Source organism: Heloderma suspectum, chromosome 16 (genome assembly GCF_057233095.1).
Source record: "Heloderma suspectum isolate Gila_16-S chromosome 16, 16-S_ref, whole genome shotgun sequence".
Taxonomy (NCBI): domain Eukaryota; kingdom Metazoa; phylum Chordata; class Lepidosauria; order Squamata; family Helodermatidae; genus Heloderma; species Heloderma suspectum.
Window position 1 is genome coordinate 8,617,262 of NC_139473.1, and position 27,402 is coordinate 8,644,663.

The 27,402-nt window shown below is 48.5% G+C and overlaps 1 protein-coding gene across 2 annotated transcripts; it reads right to left on the minus strand.

Moving 5' to 3' along the window:
* Nucleotides 1-2,276: 2,276 nt before the first annotated feature.
* On the minus strand, nt 2,277-27,402 carry DDX52 (DExD-box helicase 52). 2 transcript variants are annotated; one of them, XM_084822433.1, is made up of 16 exons: nt 27,285-27,402; nt 26,091-26,197; nt 24,043-24,304; nt 22,814-22,953; nt 21,869-22,054; nt 20,477-20,620; nt 18,594-18,705; nt 18,407-18,479; nt 17,313-17,516; nt 15,480-15,570; nt 14,053-14,175; nt 11,220-11,370; nt 10,423-10,498; nt 8,326-8,397; nt 6,604-6,696; nt 2,277-3,055 (listed from the first exon to the last, which is right to left on the minus strand). In XM_084822433.1, exons 1-16 carry the CDS (start codon nt 27,385-27,387, stop codon nt 2,938-2,940), a joined length of 2,055 nt encoding a protein of 684 aa, XP_084678559.1. In that variant the 5' UTR covers nt 27,388-27,402; the 3' UTR covers nt 2,277-2,937. The 2 variants fall into 2 exon arrangements, with proteins under 2 accessions (XP_084678559.1, XP_084678560.1); XM_084822434.1 differs by lacking the exon at nt 26,091-26,197.

Here is a 27,402-nt window from a genome sequence, read left to right on the forward strand (position 1 = left end):
GGTGAAAATTTAGAAGGCTCGAATGCCTGGGAAAATAAAAAGGTCTTCGCCCGGCTCCGAAAGGAATACGGCGTAGGCCCCGGGCGAACCTGTTCCAGAGCCCGGACGGACGTTTAGTCGTGGCTTGACTTGTTTCATTCGTTGCAACGGGCCTATGCGATGCAAGGCTGGCGCTGGATACTGGCCAAAAGAAGAGCCCTGCTGGGTCAGACCAAGCGTCCATCTAGTCCTGCGTTCTGTTCATACAGCGGCCAACTAGCTACCCACGAGCAGGGCACTAGTGCAGCAGCACCCTCTTTCCCATGTTCCCCAGCAAATGGCGTACAAAGGCATACCACCTCTGATACTGAAGGTAGCACAGAGCCATCAGGACTAGTAGCCATTGAGAGCCTTCTCAATGAATTTGTCCAATTCTCTTTTAAAGCCATCCAAATTGGCAGCCATCAGTGCATCTTGTGGAAGCGAGTTCCATAGTTTAACCCTGCACTGTGTGATGAAGCCCTTCCTTTACTTTGTCCTGAATCTCCCGCTATTCAGCTTCATGGGCTCACCCCACTGGGTTCTATTATCAGACAGGAAGAAAAGCGTCTCCCTATCCATTTTCTCCACACCATGTACAATTCGGTAAGCCTGTCATGCTTCCCCTTATCCTTCTTTCTGAGATTTTTCTAAAGACGAGGAAGGTTGGAGCGAAAGTTTATTTTCCCCACCCCACAAATACATCCCTTCTCTTAAACCTCCATAGAGCGGAGGACAGGAAGGCCTAGCGTGCTATGGTCCGTGGGGTCACGAAGAGTCGGACACAACGACTGAACAACAAATGTATGGGATGCAGAAAAAAAGGCTAGGAAGATGACCCCAGGGGATTTTGTGTGTGTATTTTATGTGCAGGCCAGGTGTGGAATAAGATGGTGTAGAACAGCCTTTCCCAAACCTGGTGGCCTCCAGATGTGTTGGAGTACAACTCCCAGAATCCCCCAACCAGCACAGCTTGTTCTGGGGGTTGTAGTCCAACACATCTGGAGGGCTCCAGGTTCAGGAAGGCTGTTGTAGGAGTTCCACATATGAATGAGAGATTACATGTTCACATTGATTTCTCTATGCTTTTCTCAGTTCTATTTTATCTACCCCATAAGCTGCTGAAGGCTCAGAGGTACATAACAAGAGCAGGGGGGGTGGGGGGGGGGAGACACTCTGACCTGATACACTCCATTAATATTATTAAAATTCATGTAGGGAACAATCCTATGCCTGTTAAAGACAGCATGGCTGGCTGGGGAATGCTGGGAGTTGTAGGACTTTTTTCTGTCTGAACTAGAATAGAATTGCACCCTTAAAGGAATACATTAAAAAAAATTCCACCAGGGTATGTGTGTGTGTGTGTGTGTGTGTGTGTGATAACATAAGCAGAGCCCTGCTGGATCAGACCAAGGGTCCATCTAGTCCACCATTCTGTTCACACAGTGGCCAGCCAGCTGCCAAGAGAACACACCCTAAAAAAGTTGTAACCAGAGTACAAGCAAGATTTAAATGTTTAAAAATATATTTCCACAGTAATTTACGGCTGTACAAGGGATCCTATAATACAGACTAGTAACTCATTCTCTGAGTGTGGATGCTTATGTTATGAGTCATTAGTCTATATTATAGGATCTCTTGCACAGCAGTAAATACAAACAGCATTGTCCACACAGACAGAAGAGGTAGCAGCAGGCTTGGAACCCCAAGCTTTGCAAAACTACCCCCCCCCAAGAGAGTGGGGGGGAAAAAATCCCTAAATGTAGGTGGGGGGAGACCCAAAACAGCCCAATGAGGCCTAAGCATGCTCAGAATGCTGTTAGGAGGGAAACAGAAAATTGGAGGGTAGTGTGGAATGGAGTCTTTAAAAGGGCATGAGTGGCTGGTGGACACTGTGAACAGAGCACACCACATTGCAGTATGCTGACTTTTCTGCCCTTAAAAAAGAGTGTTTGACAAACATAGCAGGTGCAGCATCTCCTACCACTGTGTTTCCCGGCTCCATCCTGGAGCTTTTAAAACGGGGGAAGGGGGGGCGTGGATGGCAACCTTAGACATAAGGGAGGTAATAGTCTCAGAAGTATGTTTAGACCAGGCTGCATACTGGCTCCACCTGAACATTAGTGGTTTGTATAAGGATTCGAACCTGCAGCTAGCTGACTTACCGTGGAGACAAGGGGACAGAAGTTGCGCTGAGTAACAGCAGGGATTACCACAAACACCAGCCCAATACCTTGAACAGCTTAACTCAAACAATTGCCACTACCAGAAAAATGAACCAAAATTTAATAAAATAAACGAAAGCCACGATGAAAGCATTTGGGCGCTATTAGGAAGATTGCAGACATCATGTTTTATGGCCAAAATGATCCCAACAGTTGCAGGGAGAAGATGAATATTTGTAAACCATGTGAATTCTTGCAGGATGGGTTTAGAACATGCTCTTTGGGATTTCCCTCCACACATACTCAGCTGTGGAGTTTAAATTCAGTCTCCCACATGTTGTAGAACTGCAGCCATGCTGGCTGGAGGATAATGGGAACTGTAGTCCAATATATCTGGAAGGCGACAGGTTGAGGAAGGCTGGAGTGGAGAAACTTTTATCATCCATGTGAACCTAAGAAGAGCCCTGCTGGATCAGACCAAGGTCCACCTACTCCAGCATTATATTCATGCAGTGGCCAAACAGGTACCTGTGGGAAACCCACAAGTAGGAGCTCAGCAAAAGCGTCAGAAGTGGGGACACTTCGGTCCCTGAACCACCTAGTAAGAGACGATCTGGCTTAGGCAGTTTGCTGTTACTGCTAAAGCCATAACAGAAAGAGGCAACAGACACTCAAAACAAAAGAAAACGGGTCCATCAACAGCTCATGTGACCTCCTGGATTCACCCTTCCCACAAATATCACAGAGCCCTTGCTTATTTTGACTGATCGTGCAAGGCAGCTGAATCATTTTTCTGGTGTGGTCTCTGTGCCTGAGAATCATCGTTTTTGGCTTCCTTGGAATTCTTCTTCACCTTTTTCTGAGCAATTATCCTATTAAAAATAAGAGGGACAAGTACTCGGTTAGAAGAGTGTTTAATGTATCCAATTGTTTTAACCTTTAGAAACCAACTAGTCGCTACGAATTCTGTCAGCATCGCAGATTTTGTAGAGGAGGAGCCATAGGTCAGCATACTTTGCATGAAAAAGGTACCAGGTTCACTTCTTGGCATCTCTAGCTAGAAGGTATCTCAGGTCCTGGGAATGGCCAACTCTACATAAGATCTTAAGTTCTTATTGTTTTAAATGATTGTGCACCACTCTGATGGCTGTCTGGCAAATAAGGAAGTATATAAAAGTGAATAATAATGAACAAACAAATTCCAGAAGACAGCTGTGTTACTCTATTGAAGCAAAACCAAAAAACCCTTCTTGTTGCACCTTAGGGCACAATCGTATGGGTTGTGTGCCCTTGATGATCGTAAGCCCCCAAACTCAGAGGCTTACGGTCATCCTATGCAGAGCGCGAGGAGCAGCGGTGGTCTTTTCACTTGACGGACTTTTCAGCTCATCTACCGAAGGCATTTCAGAGCGGGAAGGAAGGAGGCTAGAGAATCCTGGCCTCTACAGTCTCCTCCCCACCCACCAAAACGCTCCCTTTCCTCCTCCCTCAAGGTCGAGTTCCCAATCTTGGTGGCCAGCCAGCATGGGTCTTTCCATGCCAGCTATGAGCAGGAGGGGGCTCGGATCTCTGATTCCCCTCTCCGAGGTCGGAGCACTGTCTCTGACCTCGGATTAGGGAATCCAAAGGATCTAGTGGCCCCTTCCAAGCTGTCTAGGGGACACAAGATTGTTCCCTTAAAGACTAACAAATTTATTGGCATAAGCTTTTATGGGCTATAGAGAGCTGCTTCCAGGCAGAGTAGACAATGCTGACCAATGGCCAGATTCAGTATAAAGCAGTTTCATTCATGCATATTTTGCTTTTAGCAGAGCTTAATGTAGCAGAGGTGTTTACGTAGCGTTAGTCTAAATATGAGATATATGGAACTTGGCCACTGTGCCTCACAGCAAATTTTTAAAAAAGCAAAAGCTGGCATGAAAAACTCACTAAAAGTTATTTTTAAAAGGCCAAGTGGCAAGGTGTGAACATAAAACAGAATTAAGGATTTATATGAAAATACTGTTTCTATCACACTGTGCCAAATGCCATGTTAAAGCACTTAACTGGGCTTCTGACATATGGGGTTCTTGTGTTGTCCGAAACTGCACAGGGCAGAAGTGGAAGATACATTCTTTAGACTGGTGCCAAAACATTCCCCAAATTCGGTTGCTAAGGATTCACAGAATGTAGTATTTGTTGGCATAGAATCAGGGGTGGAGGGTGCGTGGTTCTTCTTTAGTTTGGGTGTGTGTGTTAATTTAGGCTGCTTCATCTGCAAGCCTCAAGCTCCTGATCTCCAGTTCTAAGGCCGAACATGGGAAGCTGCCTTATACCAGGCCACAATATTTGTCCATCTATCCCTGTATTGCTTATTCTGACTGGCAGTGGCTCTCTAGAGCAGCTTTCCCCAACCTGGTGCCTTCCAGATGTGTTCAAGTACAACTCCCAGCCATACTGCTTGGGGCATGCTGGGAGTTGTGGCCCAACACATCTGGAGAGCACCAGGTCAGGGATGGCTGCTCTAGAGACTCAGGCAGACGTCATGACCTGCTACCTGATCTTTTTAAATGGAGATGCCGGCCTGATTGGACCTGGAACCTTCTGCATGTAAAGCACGGGGTGAAATGTAACTTCATACCTCCACACCTAGAAAACTTGTCTCCTATGTAGAGGGAGCAAGTGGTAGCATGCAAACTATCACCTGTTTTGCATGCAAAGGTTTAAAATTAGATGCCCAGTATCTCCAGTTACGGCTGGGAAAGACCCCTATCTTGAGACCCTGAAAAGCTGCCCTCAGACATCTTTCTGGGTGCCCACTAAGATGCTCTATGCCTCCCACTTCTAAAAAAAATTAACACATTTTCTTAGGTTTCTGCTAATGCTGAAAATTGGGCTCAAAGGAGTCGTTTAGTGTCTTGGGGCCCAGTATTGTTGACACTGTCTGCCAGGAGTGGCTCTGCCTTGTGCTCCGTGTTTTGGGAAGGTTACTTGTCCTTTGCCACACCTCCCACTGCAGCTATTTTGTGGTGGTACCCAGGACAGTTTCTCAAATGGCCAGATATTGCCCACACCCCAAAAAGGGTGCCTACCCCTGGTGCAGAGAATACCAAGATAGATGGAACCAATGGTCCGCCTTGTTATAAGGCAGCTTCCTACATTCTCTCTCTAGAAACTCTTCTGCCCAGTGCCCTGTTGCAACACCCAAGACTGATTTGACCTCAACAGTATCAAATTTAGGAACATAGGGAGCTGCCTTATACTGAGTCAGGCCATTTGTTCATCGAGCCCAGTACTGTCAACACTGACTGGCAGCAGCAGCAGCTCTCCGAGGTTTCAGGCAGGCGTTTTTCCAGCTCTACCTGGAGATACCAGGGATCAAAGCTGGGACCTTCTGCACGCAAAGCAGGGGCTCTGCCACTGAGCTACGGTCCCTTGTATCAAGTGGGAAGTTCAAGGTCACATATACAGCTATTCTTGGGAGCTACCTTCCCCTCAAGATCCAAAGCCACTAATTTTGTGGTGAGGGGTCCAAATCTTTCCTTGGAGGCTCACCAGAATTCTAGCCTGAGCACCTTTCAGAAGCAAAAGTGCAATCTTCTCTCCAGGCACACATAAGAGCAGCCCTGCTGGATCAGTCCAAGGGTCCATCTTGTCCAGCATTTTGTTCAAACAGTGGCCAACCAGCTGCCCACAGGAAACCCACAAGCAGGACATGAGTGCAACTGCACCCTCCTGCCCATGTTCCCCAGCAGCTGGCGTACATAAGCATACTGCCTCTGATACTGGAGGCAGCATCTAGCCGTCAGGACTAGGAGCCACTGATAGCCTTCTCCTCCATGAATTTATCTAACCCCCTCTGAAAGCCATCCAAATTGCTGGCCATCACTACATCTTGTGGTAGCAACAACAACTGTTTGAAGCCTCCAGAATAGGTTCAGATCCTCACTAAGAGTAAGGCTCGCCCAGCATTTTGACACCTTCGGAAGCCGTCCGTGTTCAGCCAGCCCAAAGGCTCAACTTATGGTGTGTTTGAGAATGGCAAGTACAAAATATGTTGACCCTGTGTTCTTGCTTGTGCTGGCACAGAGCTTGAGGGGAGCACTGAATGCAGAAAGTCCCATGTAGGGCTGGGAAAAGATTCCTGTCGGAAACCCTGGAGAGCCATTGCTGCCAGTCAGCGTCGACAATATTGGGCTAGATGGGCCCAGGGTCTGACCCAGTATAAGCCATCTTCCGATAATACTGTGTACCAGCATATTTTAGCCTTAAGCTCATACTGCCCGTAACTAAGTATTAGGAGAGGCACTTCAACCTTTTAGAATGGTGGGGAAATTGCACAAAAGGTGAGAAACCAAATAATCAGTTTTTTTCTCTTCCTCTGTCCTGCCAAATTGGGTATCTTTCCCAAAATGACGTTAGCTAAGAACACTTCACTTACTTTTTTCTCTTGGCTTTCCGCCGCAAGAACTTAGGGTCGGTAAGAATGTGTTCCCTTTCCAAGGGCTTCTTGATCAGCTTCTTCTTTTGCTTGCTTAAAATGACATATTGGGGGAGGGGGGAGAGAAACATGACATAAACTCATTTTAAAACAGTTTGAGCATTCACGAAGAAAGCAAAAATGTAATTAAAATGGTTCACCTTGCAGGGTTTACAATGCAAGCCTAAGACCCGGCAAAGACAAGGTTCACGTTCTCCTCTTCCTCCGCTACTTTCCTGTTTGTTGCTAATCACATTTTGCTGTGACACCTGAACAGGCAAACCACGGTTTGGGCTTGCTCTCCAAACCAGGGTAGGGAAACTACAGTTTGAACTGGATCTCTTCCATTCTGGTTTGGAGGGAGAGCACGAACCATGAAACTGACAAAGTAAGGCCGCACACAAGGGTGGGGGGGTGGAGTGTGCAAACCTGTTGCTTGTTTCCAATCATCTTAAGTGGGAAGCTCCAAGGACAAGAGCAAGGGAAGGTTTGCATTAAACAGAAGAAGGATGCTAGCCAAATAACAACTGCAGGGGTCAGTTGCACATGGGATGGGCACGCAGCCTCTTGCTTTGCACTCCCTGGAACAAGCGGGGGGAACGGACCAGCTTATGCGTCACCCCTCAACTACTTTGCCTTTCCTCTGATTAAGATTGGACTCCATCCCCTCTTAGAGGCTTTGCTTAAATTGTATACTGTGGAGGAGACTATGGGAACGTGGGAGAAAACTGCAGTGGGATGGATTGGGGGTGCGGGGGGAGGGAGAGAGAATGCCAAAGCAGGGACTCAAAGTAGTGTGCGGTGCCTCCCGCCCACCCTCCCACCCCATGTCCTGAATGGAGGCTGGGGAAAATCCAGTGGGCAACTTAACAGATGAGAGAAAAAGCAACTCGTATTTATTTAATAGGGAAAGAGGAGAGACAGCAAGAAAAGCAACTCAGATGGGTATACAGTGTAAGCTAAGTCTCTAAGGGTGCAATCCTACACATGTTTAGACAGGAAAAAGTCCTACAACTCCCAGCCATGCTGGCTGGGGAATACTGGGAGTTGTAGGACTTTTTCCTGTCTAAACATGCATAGGATTGTGCCTAAGCCACAAAATAGGAGGGTGATGGAGTCCAGTAACTAAGTGGGCCACAGGCAAGTGATTAGTTTCTTAGGCCTGACTCTGGCTACACAGTCCCTGGGTAGGAGACCGTCACTTGCTCCTCCTCCTCCTGTCTCCTCCAGCGTCTTCTCTGGATGGCTGTTTTTACTGCCCATCTCTCCACAGATTCCTCAGTCTCCTTCTATCCTCATCGAACCCCTTCAAACAGCTCCCTTCAGGATCTCCTGAGAACTCTTTTCCAAATCTCCTCAGACCACACCCTCCAGTCCCCTGCAGCAGCTCCAAAGAGGGATTGTGCTAGCACTGAAAATACATCAGATGTAAACAGTAACCAGGCCACAACTCCATTAATCTTGGCACAAGCCAGGTCCTCTCACCCATTTGCACTAAAGAGCCAAACGCACCCGCTCCAGCACGGTGTCCCTCAAGTGCCCTTTGGAAATCATGGGGACCAGAGCACCAGCAGCTGACCAGAACAAAGCAGGCATGGTTTGCAAGCCATCAGGGACACAGAGTTTTTCATGGTACCCTTCCAGCCTAGTTTTCCGACCTGTCTAGATCCAATACTAACTTACCTTTGCAGCTTGCGAAAATGTTGGATGTAGTCTGGAACGGGACAGCCAGCTCGCTGGATAACACTGGCTATGCTACAAGGAAAGAAAACAAGGGATTGGGGGTGCGGGGAGAGTCAGATCCAACAATTCTCAGCTACCTTTAGAGCAAGGGTGTAGAACCTCTTTCAGCACAGGGGCCAAATTCAGTCTCAGAGCAGCTCTAAAAGATTCCAGTGGTAGGCGGGGCCAAAGGCAAATGGGGCGGGGCCAAAAATACCAGCCTGTTTTATCTTAATGCTCTTATTTTAGGAGAGGCATTTCAACCTTTCAATGTACAAAAGCCAGGAAGCCCCCAAATGATCCATGGTCAGGGGAAAGGGAGTTGAGCCAGCGGAAGGGGGTGTGGCCATCTGGGGCTCCCTGCAGGGCCAGATTTAGACCCCAGGGAGGCATATTTGACTCCCATGCCTGAGGTTCAGTACCCCTGCTTTAGATATTCTCTCTCTCTCTCTCTCTCTCTCTCTCACACACACACACACACACCCCTCTCTCTCTCACCCCCCTCTCTCTCTCACCCCCCCTCTCTCTCACACACACCCCTCTCTCTCACACACCCTCTCTCTCTCTCACACACACACACACACCCTCTCTCTCACACACACACACCCCTACCCCCTCTCTCTCACACACACACCCCTACCCCCTCTCTCTCACACACACACCCCACCCCCCCTCTCTCTCACACCCCCCACCCCCTCTCTCTCTCACACACCCCCACCCCCCCTCTCTCTCATACCCCCCACCCCTCTCTCTCTCTCTCACACCCCCCACCCCTCTCTCTCTCTCACACACCCCCACCCCCTCTCTCTCTCTCACACACACACCCCACCCCCCTCTCTCTCACACACACACCCCACCCCCTCTCTCTCTCACACACACCCCACCCCCTCTCTCTCTCACACACACCCCACCCCCTCTCTCTCTCACACCCACCCCTCTCTCACACACACCCACCCCTCTCTCTCACACACACCCACCCCTCTCTCTCACACACACACACCCCTCTCTCTCTCTCACACACACACACACACACACACCTCTCTCTCACACACACACACACACACACACACCCCTCTCTCTCGCACACACACACACACACCCCTCTCTCTCGCACACGCACACACACACACCCCTCTCTCTCACACACACACCTCTCTCTCTCTCTCACACACACACACACCCCTCTCTATCCCACACACACACACACACACACACCCCTCTCTCTCTCACACACACACACCTCTCTCTCTCACACACACATACCCCTCTCTCTCTCACACACACACACCCCTCTCTCTCTCTCTCACACACACACACCCCTCTCTCTCTCACACACACACACACCCCTCTCTCTCTCTCTCTCACACACACACACACACACCCCTCTCTCTCTCACACACACACACCCCTCTCTCTCTCACACACACACACACACACACACTCACCCCTCTCTCTCACACACACACACCCTCCCCCCTCCCTCTTACACACAGCCCCTCTCCTCCCTCCCATCCCCCTCTCTCTCTCACACACACACACACACACATGCATGCGCGCGTGCTAATTCTTGATCTTTCCAAAGCCTAAATTAGGGATAAGCAACTGGGGGCCAAAACTTGCCCCCAAAGCCTTTTCAACACCCCCCAACATGGCCCCCCAATCCCACGAATCCCTCTCCCAATCACAATTATACACCTCAACCACTGTCTCCCAAACCAGGGGACAAGCAAAAGGCTTATTTCACTCCATCTATCCCCGCCCTTGTGTGAATAAGAAGAGAAGTCCCCACCCTTCTTACGCACCTAAGAGTTTTGCTACTAAATTATCCCCACTCCAATGTGGAAGCCAAGACATGGGGAAGAGCTCTGCCAAAGCCACCGCCACTGTTTGCACCAGGGAGGAGGGGGTTAAAGAGCCATTTGCCAATGCGGGACAGAATCGGTAAGCAGAGCTAGCATCAGCCTTCCTTCAGCCGTTATTTGGAAAATAAGCTGTCAACCAAGAGCCAAAATTATTACCAGAGTTAACAAGCAGCAGTGTGCCGCACAAGAGAGGTACCTTCGCAGCAAGGGCTTGTCATCTTCAGTGAAGAAAGTAATGGCTTTTCCAGTGTGTCCTGCTCTCCCAGTGCGACCTGTCAAAGGACAAATAAGCCGACAGTCTTGCTTTAGCATACCTCAGTATATAGCAACCACTGTTATAAAAGGGGGCTCACGCAGACAGACCAGCAGGTACTAAAGATACTCCTGAACACTGTAAGACTTCTATAACTAAAAATGCCAATATAAATGGGAGGTCATTGCCAACTGAGTTGGGAGCAAGCTCTACAGCATCCCCCAGCCACCTTCCTCATGGTGGCTAGGAGATGCCGTCCAACTCATCACCACACTTCCAGAGGCTGCTTGTGGCCACAAAGACAGGAGTGAGCTTAGTAGCGCACCACTCTGAATGCCAAGAAGTGGGTAAACAAAAGCAGATAAGTTGCTTGAAACCACTGGAAATCTCCCCGCCATCTTGCTTTCAGTAGGCATCGCCACTGACTTTCAAGTATACCTTCCCAGCCAAGAAGACTAGAAAACTTGCTTTCCTCCCTTTTGAATGAAAGCTGAAGTCTGCACCCAACACCACACGGTCTGTGCTCTTGTGGAAGTATGGCATGCATGCGGCCCTGAAAACCCACTGTCAGTCAACAGCAGAGGGTTTTCAGAGGCTGTTATGACCAGAAATTGTTTTAATTGGGAGGCATTGAGAAACGACTGCGGGCACCTCATCTGTGAAAGGTACAGTTTGGACCACTCCGCTAAAAGGCTGAAATAACCAACAGCCCCATGTTGAAAAACACAGCCCAAACTCACCTATCCGGTGGATATATTCCACAGCGCTACTCGGGAAGTCAAAATTGATAACCATATTCACTCCTTTGAAGTCGATCCCTCTTGCCAGCAAAGCAGTGCAGATAAGGACCCAAATCTTCCCTGCTCTGAAACTGTGGACTACACTATCTCTCTAGGGAGACAAAAATATATATATTTTTACCCTCGTGAAAGCCACAGTGATGCTGCAGCTTCTCTCTGGCTCCAACCCGGTACAGTGATGAGGACTTGGAATTGCTGAAGTTGGGTTGATACCTGGCAGCAAGCTCCTTCCCTGGCACCCACCTCTAAGTATGTCTTTCTTTTAACATTAGTTAGCAATATAAATGGAGGGCCAACAAAAGGAAATACTTCACACCAACACTTCTCAGAAATGTTCTATAGAACATATAATTAAACTTGTGGATTTCATTGCCATAAGATGTCATTAGCTTGGGCGGGGGGAGCATTAGGCAAATTTATGGAGGATAGCTCTATGTTCAGCTAATAGCCAAGGCATCTAAAGAGGACTTTCAGGTTCCAAGGCAGTGTCTCTCTGAATGCCAGATACAGATAGTATAAGGCAGCTTCCTATGTTCCTGAATTAGACCATCAGGCCATCTAGCCCAGTATTGTTGACACTGACTGGCAGCAGCAGCTCCCCAGGGTTTCAGGCAGGATTCTTTCCTCGCTCTACCTGGGGAAGCTGGGGATAGAACCTGAGACCTTCTGCATGCAAAGCACGTGCTCTATCACACTGAGCTATGGCCCCTCTTGCTAGGAACAACAGAAAAAAACCCATAAACAGGGGACAGCTATTGCCTGCCTGCCTGGCTTCCAAGGACTCTAGCTGACCACTGTTGGAAAACAGGGCGAGAGACACCTCTTGGTTGCATCTGGCAAGGCAGTTCTTCTGCTTGCCCTTCAACAAGTCTAGGATGATAGGAAGCTGCCTTATGCAGAGTCCAACTAACTCCGCACTGTCGACATCAGGGGGCCCAAACCTCAGGGGGCCAAATTCGGCCCTCTGGTGTTCCCCAAATGGCCATGTCCCCTCCCCGGGCCTAACTGCCTTTCCCCTGACCACCGATTGCGTGGCAGTTTCCCGGCATTTGCGCAGTTTCTTCCCCCATTCCAAAAAGTTGAAAGGCCCCTCCGAGGACAACTGGTGGTGTGAGCCATGAGTTGAAATATGCTGGTGTTCTGGCCCCGCCCACCACTGGAATGTGGCCCCCAAGAGCTTCTCCAAAATGGAATCCAGCCCTGAGGCTCAAAGAAGTTCAACCCTTCCCGGTCTGTACCCCTCCAGGGTTCCAGGCAGGAGCCTTTCCTAGCCCTACCCAGAGATGCCAAGGATGGAACTGCAGACCGCTGGCAAGCCAAAGCATGTGCTCCCCTCTCTTCAAGCAGGCTACCGGGAGTAGGATTTGAACTCACGCCTCCCTTCGGAGACCAGAACACCACAACGGGAGCAAGGCGGCACCTTGAGTCTGGCATCTTAGACCACTTTGCCGTCCTGCTCCATCAGACCATTGGCTCAATTGGCTCAGAACCATCCGCACGCATGGGCAATGGAAGGCCACCAAGTCCTAGCAGGAAATTACATCCTGCTAGACAGGGCTGGGCTGTCGGTCAAGCCCTATCTGTGTTTAAATGCTACTTGGACAAAACAGTCTGTTTAGATCTGTGGCACAAGTCATGAGCAGCAGGAAAGCTGGCCCTCGAAGTACATAATGAGTACGGAAAGCTGCCTGTGACAGTTCTAACTCCTCTAAAGCCGGAAAATAATCTTTTAAAAGCCGATTCTCCTCCCCGCACACCAACAGTGCAGCTAAAAAAAAAAAAAACCGGCTTCAGTGGCTGGCTGAAAACACACTCAGCTGGCTTTGTCAGAGCTAATTCCTAGGTTATTTTCCCTAGCGTCCATGCACATTTAACATATATGTGAGTTCACTCATTACAATGAATATTTAGCATTTCTATAGCTCTTTAGGCACATTCTCTGTCAGCCTTACAACAACTGTGTAAGGTCTGTCCCCATATTAGAATTGTATGGACTGAGGCTTGTAGAGTTACTAGCCTAAGGCAATCCAGTGAATTCATGGCAGAGGGGGGGTTTCCAGCTGGGACTTCCTGGTTCACAGCTCACGCCAGGGCTGGCCCAAGACATAGAATCACAGAATAGTAGGGTTGGAAGGGGCCTACAAGACCATTGAGTCCAACCTCCTGCTCAGTGCAGGATCCAAGTCAGAGCATCCCCAACAGACGGCTGTCCAGCCTCGTCTTGAATGCCTCCAGCGTGGGAAAGCCCACCACCTCCCTAGGGAATTGGTTCCATTGTCATATTGCTCTGACAGTCAGGAAATTTTTCAGACGTTTTGCTGTCTGAAGCAGAGCAGCAAATGCCCCCACCCCTCAGTATCCAAAGCCAGTCAAATTATTTTGGTAAATGAGGCACACAATCCCATAAGCTCCTTTCCCCACCCCTGGCAGTAGAAATACAATAACAACAAAGTAAATAACTAAGAATTTGCTGACCTTTGATAACACTCAAAAGTTGCTGCCTTGAGGTGATCACCTCACTTTGCCTCATGGAAGGGCCGGCCCTGGCTCACGCTCATGCTACACCAGCTCCCAGGTCTACCTGCCAGCATGAGCAGGTGTCATGTTGCAGAAGAGGGCGCTTCACTCTGCAGATCAGCCCACACAAGCAGCTCCCTCCCACCCAGTGACTCAGAGCACATCCTGCTCACAGGAGCCAGGCTGCAAAGTCTGGCAAGCGGCAGGAGAGTCAGGAACAGGAACACAAGCTCTTAAAAAACACGTTCTGCCGTACCTGATGCTGGGTCCTGTCTGCGTGAATGACGTCCACGTTGATGCCTTCGTAAATGAGCTCGTGGAACAGCTCTTTTGCCCGTTCGATGGACTGTACAAAAACCAGGACAGGAGGCATGAAGCCCTGGAATGGAAGAGAGGGAGGAGAAAAGAAAGGCTGGAGAATGTCAGGGCCGGCCCTACCACTAGTCAAAGTGAGGCAATTGCATCAGGCAGCAGCAAGGAGTTAGAGGAGAGGTGTGTGCCATGTGGCGTTCCCTACACCCTCTAAGCTAGCCTGCTGCCTTTGGGTGTGGTGTTCCATAGTCGGTGTCGAAGAAAGACGCTGCGCCTTGAAGAAAGACGCTGCGCCTTGAAGAGAGACTTTTGTACACGGGAGGGGAGGGAGCACCATCTTGGTCTTCGCCTCAGGCAGCAAAATGCCCTGGGCCAACCCAGGGGAAGGTAGCTGAAAACATGCAGGGAAGGCCTGGGCACGTTCATGGAGGATAATAATACTGCCAGTCATTCTAGTCCTCAGGCTTGGAGGTGGGGGCTCTACAAACCGCATGGCCCAATCCTTTCCATGTTTACTCAGAAGTAAGTCCCGCTGGTATGTGTGATTTATTTCCAAGGACTTGTGTATAAGAGGTGTTTATACTTCCCATTTTTTTACCCTGCTTTTCCTCCAAAGAAATCAGCGAATACTTGGATTCGCTCCTTCGCCATTTCATCTTGAGGTGGATTAAGTAGGAATGGCAACAGGCCCACCATCAGCCAGTGAGCTCCAGAGATCTGAACCTAGCTCTCACTGTCTAAAGTGATCACAGGAAGGAGTATCTGTAATCGTCACCAAGTTCTTTTAAAATCCAAATTTCCTTTTGTTTGCTGACTCAGTGGCCATATTCAGATGCCAACCAACCAACCATGACTTGTTCATATGAGAGTGATACACAGTAAACCTCAGACTCCACTCCCTGCCTTGTTTTAACACAGCTGCGTTGAACCTCTTCAGATTCCATTTTGGAGAAGATCTCAGGGGACGCATTCCAGTGGTGGGAGGGGCCGAAGGCAAAAGGGTGGAGCCAAAAATACCAGCATATTTTAGTTTAAAAGCTCTCACCATCAGCAACTAAGCCTCAGGAGAAGCATTTCAACCTTTTAGCGTGGGGAAAAACTGCACAGAAGCAAGGAAACCACCAACCAACGGTGGTCAGGGGGAAAGGGACGTGGCCATCTGGAGAACCCCGGATCCCTAGAAGGACGGATTTGGCCCCTGAGTCTGAGGTTCTGCACCCGTTTTAACATTTTTTAAAAATGTAACTATGCTCTGAAGCAGCACCATCCATTCTACCATCTCATTTTGCAGCGTAAGTATGTCCAGCCTCAGTTTTACAAAGCACACAAGATTCGAAAGGAGCAGCACAGCCCCATGGGAAACAAAGCTACCTTTTTTACAAGGTCTCTCATGGCTAGCAGTTTTCCCGTCTCTGATCCAACAAACAACAGCTCTTGGTCCACGGTTTCAGCTGCAGTATTTCTGAAATTAAAAAGCAGGAGCTGTGTCAGTCTTAAAGATGGGACAGGCTTAATTGCTGCCCAATTGTCCAGGCGTGCTTCCAGAGGAGGCTTTTCTTGTACTGCCTCATTCATGGAATTTTATGGAAAGGAGGTTCAGAGAATGTCATCTTCTGCTCATAACCCTCCCACATTTTCCCACCATTTCTTCCATCTTTTTCCTTACCACCCAACAATCTGTTAAAGGAAAGTCAAAATAACTCCACAATGCCTTCTGATTAGTAGCGCCAGGAGCCCTCTGTTTGGAAACAGCCCTGATGAGGAAAGACTGCAGAATGGTTGTTAGCAATTACCTTTTGTAGATGACAAAGCTTGAAAAAACAGTGTGTTTTACATCCACTGCATGCAGTAACAACTAACATTCATGGGGTTTGTTGGGAAGGGTTCTTCCCTAACCTGTGAGCACTTAAACGAGAAGGGAAAGCTCAGCCCAGGTGGTTACTTAGAGCATCTCCACAGTCTCAAGCAAGAAGGGGCTTTTTGAACTTCTTCCCCGCCCACCCAAGAGTAAAGAACACACAGTGACTGGGTTCAGACAACACAATAATCTACACTCAACGGTTGAGTGTGGGTTGTTGCTGAAACGTGGGTTATTGTGTCGTCTGAATCCAGCCTCAATAACAAAGCATCGTTTGTTAACCACAAACAACCCATGAAGAGAACCCGTGGTTTGTTGTTGGGTTGTGAACTGTGGGTTGTTCGTGGTCAACAAACCATGGTTTGTTATCACAGCTGGGTTCAGACAACACGATAACCCATGTTTCAACAACAACCTACGGTTCAATGACAACCCACTGAGTGTGGGTTATTGTGTTGCCTGAACCCAGCCTGTGGCTGACTCTTACATCCTGGAAGGGTGCAATATGGGCTGAGAGACAGACAGACAGACAGCTTTAAACACTCTTAGTTCAGCAGTTCACAATGACTCCTCCTTGGTGCACTCAGGCCGTCCCTAAAGCCATGACAAAAACAGAGAAAATGCCAGAGTTCTCCGAAGTTTCCATTACACATGCAAGCTGACGAGGCAAGCGGTCTCTTCATTTTAAATCAAAAGGCTGCTTGCCTCTTCAGCAGTGCAAGTAACTGCAACTGAAAGTGCAAAGAATGGAAAGACTATGAATGGAACCAAGTGGGAAGAATCAGGCTCCAGAGCAGGAAAGAAGAGGGCAAGGGATCTCCCCGATGACAGCCATAAGGCAAGAAGCACCAATAGTCCACAAACAGCAAGCAAATCAGGACTACAGGCCTCGATACAACATAGATGTAAGACCTTAATTGATTCTTAGGCTTGAATTTGCGATGTTAAAAAGGTACCAGCATACAAATTTGATCCCAAATAAGGTTTAGCTTATGATTTAGCACCCATCCTCTGGAACGTACTGCCCATTAGGCAGGTGTCTTCTGTCCTTAATCTTTTGACGTCTGCTCAAGACCCACCTCTTTATGCAGGCTTTCCTCAAGGGATGAGCCAGCCAGCATGGTTATAGTCAACCAGTGATTATTCTATTGTTCTTTCATTGCCATATTTTATACTTCTTCATTTTTGTTAACCGCTTTGACAGCCTACCGGAAAGCGGCACATGAATCCATGTAATAAAATGATCACACCGAGCCACGACCGAAGCTTGAACCACTCCTCCCGCTAAAAACAGGAACATGACAACGTTCAAGGAGAAAGAGGCAGCACTCGAGCCCAACACTCACCGTGCCCCAATAGAGACAGATACGATATTGTCGAGATTGAGTTTACACCACTGCTCTACGTCGTGTGCGAATGTTGCACTGAACAAGGCTCTCTTGACAAGGTGGGAGGAGCATGCCAGGAAGACGGTCGCCAGCTGGTCTCGGAACCCCGTCTTCCCATCTTCAAATAACTTGTCTGACTCGTCAACCACCAGCCACTCAACCCTGGGGCAGAGCAGAACGCGGCCTCAGTAGTTTAGAAGTGAGAAACAGATACAGATCCTACTCATACAGTAAGATCAGACACAGCGCGCTTCCATTTTCTAGATGGCCTTTGCTAAGGGCAGCTGTGGTGTGTGTGTGTGTGTTTAAACAGAGTAGTAGGGATATAGGTATTGTAATATTTATTTACTAATTGCATTTGTGTGCCACCTTTCCTCTAAGGAGTTCAGGCAGGTGCCCACAGTCCTCTCTGGGCGTTCTATCACTGCAACCCTGTGAGGTAGGTTAGGCCGAGAGACGGCAACTGGCCCAAAGTTGCCCAGTGAGCTTCACGGCTTGGTGGGAATTTTGAATCTGGGCCTCCTCTCAGGCAAAATTAAGTCTGCACTGATGCAGCCAACGTAGTGGGTGCACACACTCCAGTAAGAGAGAAATCCTATGGCCCCTGGACGTACGATACTAAGGATTCCTGGATCCAAGGTTGGAGACAGCGCTCAGACCTTGGACCCAGGGGTCTGCACTGCCCCCCACAGCTGGCCTGGGGAGAACCGCGCCAGCTGCCTCCCCAAGCTCGCAAATGTGAGTTTGGAGAGGAGGGAAAGGGGCGGTTCTGTGGGTGGCGAAAGGAGGAGACCGGGGCGGCCGCCCCAGCCTCCTTCCCTCCTGCTCCGCAGAGCCCCAGCTAGACAGGCAAATAACCCATCTAGTGAAAATGCAGGGCAAGAGGATAGCAGAGGCGATGATCACCTCCACGTTCCTCCCACCCAGCACAGGATGCCCGTCAACCCCCGAGTTTGAAGGCTGACGGGCACCTGGATAGGATTGCGCTTTAAATTTGTCAAATAGGCAGGTCTACTGAAGGAATGTACTTCACTGGGACCTCTGTTATTTACCTGGTCAAATCTACCGCTGGAGGGTCTTGTTTCAGTAGATAGATGAGTCTGTTTGGAGTAGTCACCAGAATATCTGTAGAAAAACACACACATAAAAACAGCCCCAAAGGCTTTAAAATAGCAAGAAGGGACAAGTGGATAGGGAGCTGGATTTGAATCCATAAATCCTTGTTTATACCCAACTTACCAAATTTCTGAGAGGACTTTGGCCCAAACTTCTTTGCGGCCTCAGCAGCTTTGTGGATCATATGTATTCTGAAGCCGGTACCCTCTGAAAGCTTAACCAGCTCTCTGTGTGTCTGAAATGCAGAGGAATCATGTATTATTATTTTAAATGAACACAAGCATATAGGAATGCAGGAAACTGCCTTATACGGAGTCAGAACCTTGGTCCACCTAACCCAGTATTGTAGACAACTGGGAACAGCTCTCCAGGGTTTCAGGCAGGAATTTTCCTACCCGGCCTAGAGACTTCGGGGATTGAACCTGCGACCTTCTGCGTGTAAAGCAGGTGCTCTACCACTGGGCTATGGCCTCTTCCATAGCATCTAGACGTTGACAGTCGTTTTCAGAGACAGAGCAGCAGCAGAGAGACCAGGTTCCGTGGTAGAACACCTGCTTTGCATGCAGAAGGTTGCAGGTTCGATCCAGCTTCTCAAATGGGGGGGGGGGGGGAGATCAAGTAGCAGATGGTGGAAAAACTTCTGCCAGAGACCAGAAGAGCTGTTTCCAGTCAGAGCAAGTAATACTAGGCTAAATGAACACACAGCCTGACCTAGTGTAAGGCAGTGTCCTATCTACAAATTAAAGGTGCTTTAGAGCTGCTAAAGGCAATTCCCCCCAAAGAAGTGGTTAGTGTCAAGGGCTGGACCCGGGATCCAGTCAGGGCCCAGTCAAAACAGATTCTTCAGTTCCCAAGATGAAACAAGACCACATGTGTAAAGAGTGGCATACTGTTTATTGAATACACCGTTATTATATGGATGCAGAATATAAACAATAAATGCAAAAGAAACCTTACACATGCCCCTCAATTAGTAGATCACAATGCCCTCAACTGTTGTTGCATCGGTTCCCTGAATGCAACAGGATGCCGTTCGAAGGGCCTCGGGTCTCTGGGTGGGCAGGCAGGCAGGCACCCTTCCACCTCCCAAAGTGAGAACAGAGAGCCAGTCGGTGAGTCTGGATTTTAGAGGTGCATCTCCTAAGTTCCAGAAACTGTCAGAAGACACATACACATCCCTCTCCTTGCCAAGGAGAAAGCGGTGTGGGGGGGAGGGGCTTAACTTCTTGGCAGAAGAGAGTTTCTCACCCCAAAGAAGAACAGTCTTATCAGAAGGAAAGTATGAAATATATAGGACGGCCACTGAGCGTTTTCTGCGTGGGGTTAGTAGCAAGGAACGCTGACCTTCACTATATTTGTGCAAACCAACTCTTAACGTAATAATTGCCAACCACTCTACTAAGAAAATATACATATGCTACTAAACACTCGATATGGCTCTGTGAAAAGTTCACCCTTAACTCCGCACCACTCTCTCGCAAAAATCCATCACAGTGCCAAACGACTTCTTGTCCGGGGGCCGTATTGCCACCCCCAGAGGGTCAGAGGACAGCAGGGGGCAGGGACTGTCAGGGGGCAGGCACTCATGACATCAGGTCCCGAGACAAAACGCTGGCTGGAACCCCTCCAGCTGGTGCTTCAGATGGGGACCCTGCATCACTCTGCCCGGGGTTTCCCTACGCACAGAATGCAGCAGAGCAGCAAAGTCCGCTCAGTTGCTCCCACCCCCCGCTCTCCCCCCTGAGGGAGCAGGGCTTCAGGGCGGGGCCTTGTGGGCTGGAGGTTCAACACTCCCAGACTAGAGACAGTGATCCAACTGTTTAAAGCAGATCATTACTCTTACACATTACTCATCATCACATTTAACTTACTAAGGAAGAGCAGGACGTAAGAGTCGTTTGCATGGGTCTCCCATTCAGGATTTGTCCAGCCTGGCTTTAACAGCCCACCAGCATACACACTTGTGCCTTCAAACTGAACTGAGGGCGATTCTAAAGTCATCATACCTGGCTGGCGAGCTCCCGCGTGGGCGATATTATAAGAGCTCTGAAACCTTTGTTCATCGGTTGTTTCAGGTGCGTCAAAATAGGAATGCTGAACGCCAACGTCTTTCCTGAGCCAGTGGGGGCACAAGCCAGAAGTTCACGACTCTGGGGGGATGGGGAGAGGAGGGAAACAGAAAGAGACATGACAAGGCTAGACAGTTTGTATAACACTAAAAACCACAATGAGCAAACGAATAATGCACCAAATTGAAATAAGCAGCATTAAATGTGGCCGTTAAGTGGCCATAGCGGGTAGACATGTTTTAGTTCGCCCTATTATCAATCATTTTTATTGTACTCCGTAGTGCACAAAGCACTTTCACTACTGATTTCGTCCAACCTCACAACAGTCCTGTGAAGACCCCCTGAGACAAACCGGGCAATGATTTGCCCAATGGTAACTAGTGAGTTTGTGACTAAGCAGGAATTTGAGCCCAAGACTTGCTGGTTCAGGCCCGACTCCTTTGGCTACCAAATGACAAAGGGTCTTTTTCAAACAGGACACTCTGGACATGGGCAGCCAAACACCACAACAGACATGAGAGCTGTACATACACAGGGGCTCTCCTGTGGGCAGAATGTAAGGTACCTGCCATTGCAAATCTATGCGCATGTGCAAAGAATTTTCCTCCATAAAGATTGGGAAGACCCTGCTGCAGATGTGGAGCTTAGTCCAGATGCTCCGCTGTGTGCACAGAGCTCCTATACATGGGGGTGCGGTGGACTTCCCTGTTCATTTCAATGCTGGGACAGCTTTGCACGTGCAACAAGGCTGCATGCGCAGAGCCATCCCTGACTCTGGTTCACACATAGCTCTAACCCACAGTTTGGGTTGTTAGATTCTGGGTTGTCGTGATGTGTAAATGCAGCCATGCTAACAAACCATGGTTAACCACAAACAATTCAGAAATAGAACCCATCGTTTGCCGTTGGGTTGTGAACTCTGGGTTGTTTAAGCCATGGGTTGTTGTTATGTGTGAACCCAAAACCATGGGTTGTTTCACCAGGCTACAGAATTGGTGGATTAGAGAGGCGACAAACAAAAAAACAGACTCTCTACATGCTAGTACTACAGCGCCCCCAAAGCAGTTGGGATACACGGAGGGAGCAAGCAAAGGAGAAGGGAAACAAATAACCCAGGGATTGAGAAAACAAACGATGGTTTGTTTGATCATCTGCCAGACAAACCCTGGGAAAGTAATCAAATCATGGGTTAAATAAACCACGGGTTTGCATAATCTGTGGACCAGGCCGCTGAAGCGAATAGGGAAATTCAATGTGCCTAACTTAAGGCATGTCTCTTATAAACTACATCAATATTTTATCTCAAACTGAATGATAACTAGGACATACGTGAAGCATGACAGGAATCGCTTGCATCTGAATCGGTGTGGGAATCTGGAATCCAGCGGCTTCAACATTCTGCATGATCTTTGGGTGGATTTTGTATTCTTCTGTGAGCTGCTCAAATGTAGCAATAGGTTCTGGAAGATCCGTTCCCTGAATGTAGATCTTATGCTTATTTCTGAAATGATTGATCTGGAAAACCCCAAAACACACACACAAGTCTACATAATGAAAATCACACCTCCATTTTCCTTTGGCTTTAGTAAAACATCTTACTAAAGCACAAGAGCTTTTTGAAATGCAGACCCAGCTCTAAGAAACATGCCCTGTAATTAGCAAAGACCTATAGGAAACAGAACTTAAGAACCACTGAAATCAATGGGACACACCTGCCCCATTGATTTCAAAGGGTCTACTGTAAGCACAACTAAGTCTGAATCCAACCCACTGATTCTTATTTTGGGATAGATACTGTATGTAAATGACAACAAAAGAATTATTGGGTTATGACACAGGCCGCTCTCTTCCTTTATATAAAACTGTGAAATCCACTCCCAACTTCCCCTAGAGCAACCCCAGTAATATTATCAGCAGTGTTATAAGCTAACACTTATTCCAAGATGAAATGTTAGCTAGAATCCCTTGATCTTGCCAGATGCTGCAGACTCTTAACGCATTTGGACCTCAAACATAGCCCTTCAACATTTAAACCAGACAACTTATAGCCCTCCAGATGTTTTGGCCTACACCTCCCGTCAGCCCTAACCAGCATAGCCAACGGTGAGGGATCATGGGAGTTGTAAGCCAAAACATCCGGAGGGCTACATGCTGCCTACCTTTGGTTTAAACAGAGGTCCAAGTGCCTGCCATTTTTCCATGGAATATACATTCAAAAATCATGGTAATAGACCAGTTAAAGGAATTTTCTTTGTCCAACGAGAGTCATCTTACCTCTTGTTGTCTAGCTTGTTTCAATTTCTCTACTGTGGGCTCCTTCTCCCTCTTGTTTTTCGGAACATTGAGCTTCGCTTCCAGAGTAGACATCCACAATATCCCATCATTATCAGTAGCAGAAATTACAGGATCCATTTCTGAAAGTGTCAAGAACAACCACCATCTAAACCAGGACTGAGAAGTGAAAACTAACTTCTAAATCGTCACCATTTAAGGGTGAAATCTTGTCGTGTTTAGACAGAAAAAAAGGCCTACAGTTCCCAACTATGCTGGCTGAGGCATGCTGGGAGTTGTAGGACTCCCCCCGCCCCCTTGTCTGAACATGTGCAAAATTGCATCCTAAATCATCGTAGTCACTCTAACTACAGGGGGACTTAGTCCCTCTGGCTAGGTTTATATATTAATTTTAAAAATGTCTAAATTGTCTTTCATTCAAACTAGATTCCAGGGCAGTGTACAACACGTAAAATGTTCACAATTACAAATAATAACAATGATAATAAATAACCATCAACAAACAATAAAATACCACAAGCAAAAGCATTTGACTGGGTGCAGAAAAGGCTGTAATGTCAGTGCCAGTCAAACTTCCTTAGGAAGGGTATTTCACGGCCAGGGCACCACCACAGAAAAGGCACTCCCCTTTGTATATACTTCTCTTCCTGATGGCACTCAGAGAAGACCCTCATCTGAAGACATTACTGCACAGGGAGGTGGGTATGGGACGAAGTGTTCCTTTAGGTATTTGGTTCCCAAGCCATCTAGGGCTTTAAAAGCAAGCACCAGCACCCTGAATTGTGCTCTGAAGGAAATAAGCAGCCAGAGCAGTTCTGTCGGAACTGGTGTAATATGGTTCCAGCTACCTCCTGCTGCGCTAATTGACGCTTCCAAATCAGCTTCAAGGGCAGCCCCAAGCATAAGGCATTACAGTAATCAGATGGCAAACTAAATTTTGCTCTATTCCAACATGGTGCCCTCAAGATTTTTTGGATTTCAATGTCCATCAGCCCAGCCTGCACAGCCAATGGCCAAGAATGGTGGGAATTGTAGTTCAAAATCTCTGGAGAGCCCCAGGTTGCTCTATTCCCACAACAGTGAAGAAATTGGGGGCAGGGGGGGGAGATCTGTTGATGGCTCCTACTCTCACTTGCTTGATGTCTTAAGGAGAATCGAAAAGAACTTCATCTTTTTAAAGAGAACTGAATTCCCCACCCATCCCTTTTCACCTTGGGCATTTTTCTTTTTTCCCCTCCCTTCAGCGCTTTGCCGATCTCCTTTTCTCTTCTTCGCAGCCTGTTTTCTGCGCTGTAGTGGGTCCATTTGCTTCATCTGCAGACTGCTCTTTTGTGCTTCAGTGCTGGATCTGGGGGACTCATTTCCTCTGCCGCTGCCATTGCCAGGAGGATTTGGTGGCTTTTTGTTAGCAAAGAAGTCAAGCTCTCCCAGAATCTCTGATTCACCAGCATCTTTGTCCTTAGTTCTGATCACCTGAAATTAAACAGATCTACACAATCTCTCTTCAGTGTAAAATTTGATCCCGCACTTTACTTAAGAACAGAAGAGCCTTGCTGGGTCAGACTAAGGGTCAATCTAGTCTAGCATTCTGTTCACACAGTGACCAACCAGCTGCCCATGGGAAACCCACCAGCAGGGCATGAGTGCAACAGCACCCTCCCACCCAAGTTCCCTGGCAACTGGAGTACTTAGGCATACTGCCTCTGATACTGGAGGTGGCATCTAACCATCGGGGTAGTAGCCATTGAGAGCCTTCTCCTCCCTTTTAAAGCCATCCAAATTGGTGGCCATCACTATATCTTGTGGTAGTACATTCCATAATTTAACTATGTGCTGTGTGAAGAAGTCCTGCCTTTGATCTGTTCTGAATCTCCCACCCATCACCTTCATGGGACAACCCCACTGGGTTTTAATATAATGGGAGAGAGAGAAAATTGTCTCCCTATCCACGTTCTCCACACCAGGCATAATTGTGCACCTCTATCACGTCTCCCCTTGCTCACCTTTTTTTCTAAGGTAAACAATCCCAGCTGTTGTAACCTTCCCTCATAGGGGAGTTGCTCCAGCTCCTTGGTCAATTTAGTTGCCCCCCTCTGCACTTTTGCCAGCTCTACAATCTTTTCTTAGGTGCCATGACCAGAACTGTACACAGTATTCTAAGTGTGATTGCACCATAGAATCGTACAAGGGCAGTATGATGTTTGCAGTTTTATGCTCAATTCCTTTGCACTTCCAAGTGAGCTGATATTTCCCCAGGGAGAACGGGTTACAGAGAACCCTGCAGCGCCACAAAGCCAGCTGGACAACCCTGGGTCAGTCACAACGGGCCAGTTTGCACATCACAGGTGCAAACTGTGGGTTAATTAATTAACCCATGATTTGCCAGGATGCGTGTGAGCGTCTGTCTTCTGTAAATAATCTCCCATCAGCCCAATCAGAAGCTATGAGCATGATGTGGCACCCCAAACCGATGGGTTGTTTAGGGACTAAACAACTCAGTGGTTAACCCAACAACAGACCATGGGTCAACCGCTGGCTTGTTTCGCCCCTGAACAACTCATCAGTCCAGATTCACATGTCACGCTCATAAGCTCTGATCAGGCTAATCAGAGGTTGTTTACAGAAAATAGAAGTGCCTCGCTGGCAGCGCACATACCCATGAATCGTGGGTTAAATAACCCACAATTTGCCACCACGAGTCAATCTCTCCACCTTATCTCCCTCACAGGGTTATTGTGAGGATAACAAAAGCTCTGTGTGTCTCAGAGAGAGAGTGAGCGAGAGATGTAGAACATCTTGTCCTGTTACCTGTGGGAACTTATTTAGCAATGCTAAAATTATTATGTTACCACCAGTTACTGCTATTGTGGGTAGTCACTGTGCTTATTTTGCATAAATGTAAGCTCTAATTGAACTGGCACAGGCTGTACGTCTTATATTTCATTCCTGTTAAACCCCACCTTTCATATTTCCTTTCCTCGGCAACCCGTGTGTGCACGCACGCGCGTGTGCATGTATCCCGCCAACTAAAAATAACACTTCATGCATCTGATGAAGTGGACTCCAGCCCATGAAAGCTAATTTATTATTTATTTCCTGCTTCTGAAGGCCCACTCACCCTTTCACAAAGTTCCCAGAGCAGTTTATAATGAGGCATAAAAACAGAATGAAACCCAATGACAATAAGGTGCATGACAACAACATATATATTATAGCAGCCTTCCCACAACACAATTTTAAAAAAATAAAATAGGATTGCCTCTGTGCATGAGCAGTGGTGCCTTCCCCATAGATCAAGGCCCAAACATGGCAGCTGAGGCCAGGTGGAGCAGGGAAGAGAGAGAACCGTGTACACCACCCAAGCTCCTTAGAAGAAACAGGATAGAAACATAATCTTTAAAATAACGGAACTAGGATTCCCTCTGGACATGTACAGAATGCATTTCTCAAAGACTGAGACACAAATGCTGCAACTGAGGCACGGGTGGGGAGACAAGAGAACCATGTACACCCCCTCGAACCCCTTAAAGGAGATAGGATAGAAACACAATCCTAAATACATGAAATAGGATTGCCTCTGGGCACATGCAGAGTGCGTTCCCCCACAGATCGAGGTCCAAACACAACGGTGAGGCCGGGTAGAGCGGGGAAGAGGGAGAACCCCTCGAGCTCCTTACAGGAGATGGGGCAGAAACACCATTTTATAAAACAAACGAGATAGGATTGCCTCTGGGCACGTGCGGAGTGCGTTTCTTATGGGCTGAGGCGCAGATACTGCAACTGAGGCTGGGGAGGGCAGAGAACCATGGGCACCCCCTCGAGCCCCTTAAAGGAGATGGGACAGAAACACAACCCTGAACACATGAAACAGGGCTGCCTCTGGGCGCGTGCAGAGTGCGTTCCCCCACAGATCGAGGTCCAAACACAATGGTGAGGCCGGGTAGAGCGGGGAAGGGAGAGAACCCCTCAAGCTCCTTACAGGAGATGGGGCAGAAACACCATTTTATAAAACAAACGAGATAGGATTGCCTCTGGGCACGTGCGGAGTGCGTTTCTCATGGGCTGAGGCGCAGATACTGCAACTGAGGCTGGGGAGGGCAGAGAACCATGGGCACCCCCTCGAGCCCCTTAAAGGAGATGGGACAGAAACACAACCCTGAACGCACGAAACAGGGCCGCCCCTGGGCGCGTGCAGAGTGCGCTCCCCCGCAGAGCGAGGCCCAAACACAACGGCGAGGCCGGGGTAGAGCGGGGAAGGGAGAGAAGCCCTCGAGCTCCTTGCGGGAGATGGGGCAGGGCCGCAATCGTGGGAAACGAACGGCAGGGCTGCCTCTGGGCACGCGCAGAGGGCTCCCCACGGGGGGAGGCCGGCGCTGAGCCCGGGCGGGAGCCTCCCGGCCAGGGCGAGGGGGCCTCGCCGCGGCATCTCCAGCCCCGGCGCCCCTCCGCTCACCCCGAACCGCTCCGCGTCCCCCCTGAAGCGGCCCACGTCGAACTTGGCGCCGGCGCCGAGCCGCCGGAAGAGCGCGCGGGAGTCCATGCCGCTCGCCCGGCATGCGCCGCGCGCCCAG

Bases quoted from the DNA above. Each gene is read 5' to 3' on its own strand.
- DDX52 (XM_084822433.1), bottom strand. From the start codon at position 27,387: ATGCCGGGCGAGCGGCATGGACTCCCGCGCGCTCTTCCGGCGGCTCGG. The intron at 18,706-20,476 runs GTATGATGACTT...TCTGCATTTCAG, and splicing joins CGCGGGAGCTCGCCAGCCAG to ACACACAGAGAGCTGGTTAA. The intron at 10,499-11,219 runs GTGAGTTTGGGC...GTCCTTTGACAG, and splicing joins GGAATATATCCACCGGATAG to GTCGCACTGGGAGAGCAGGA.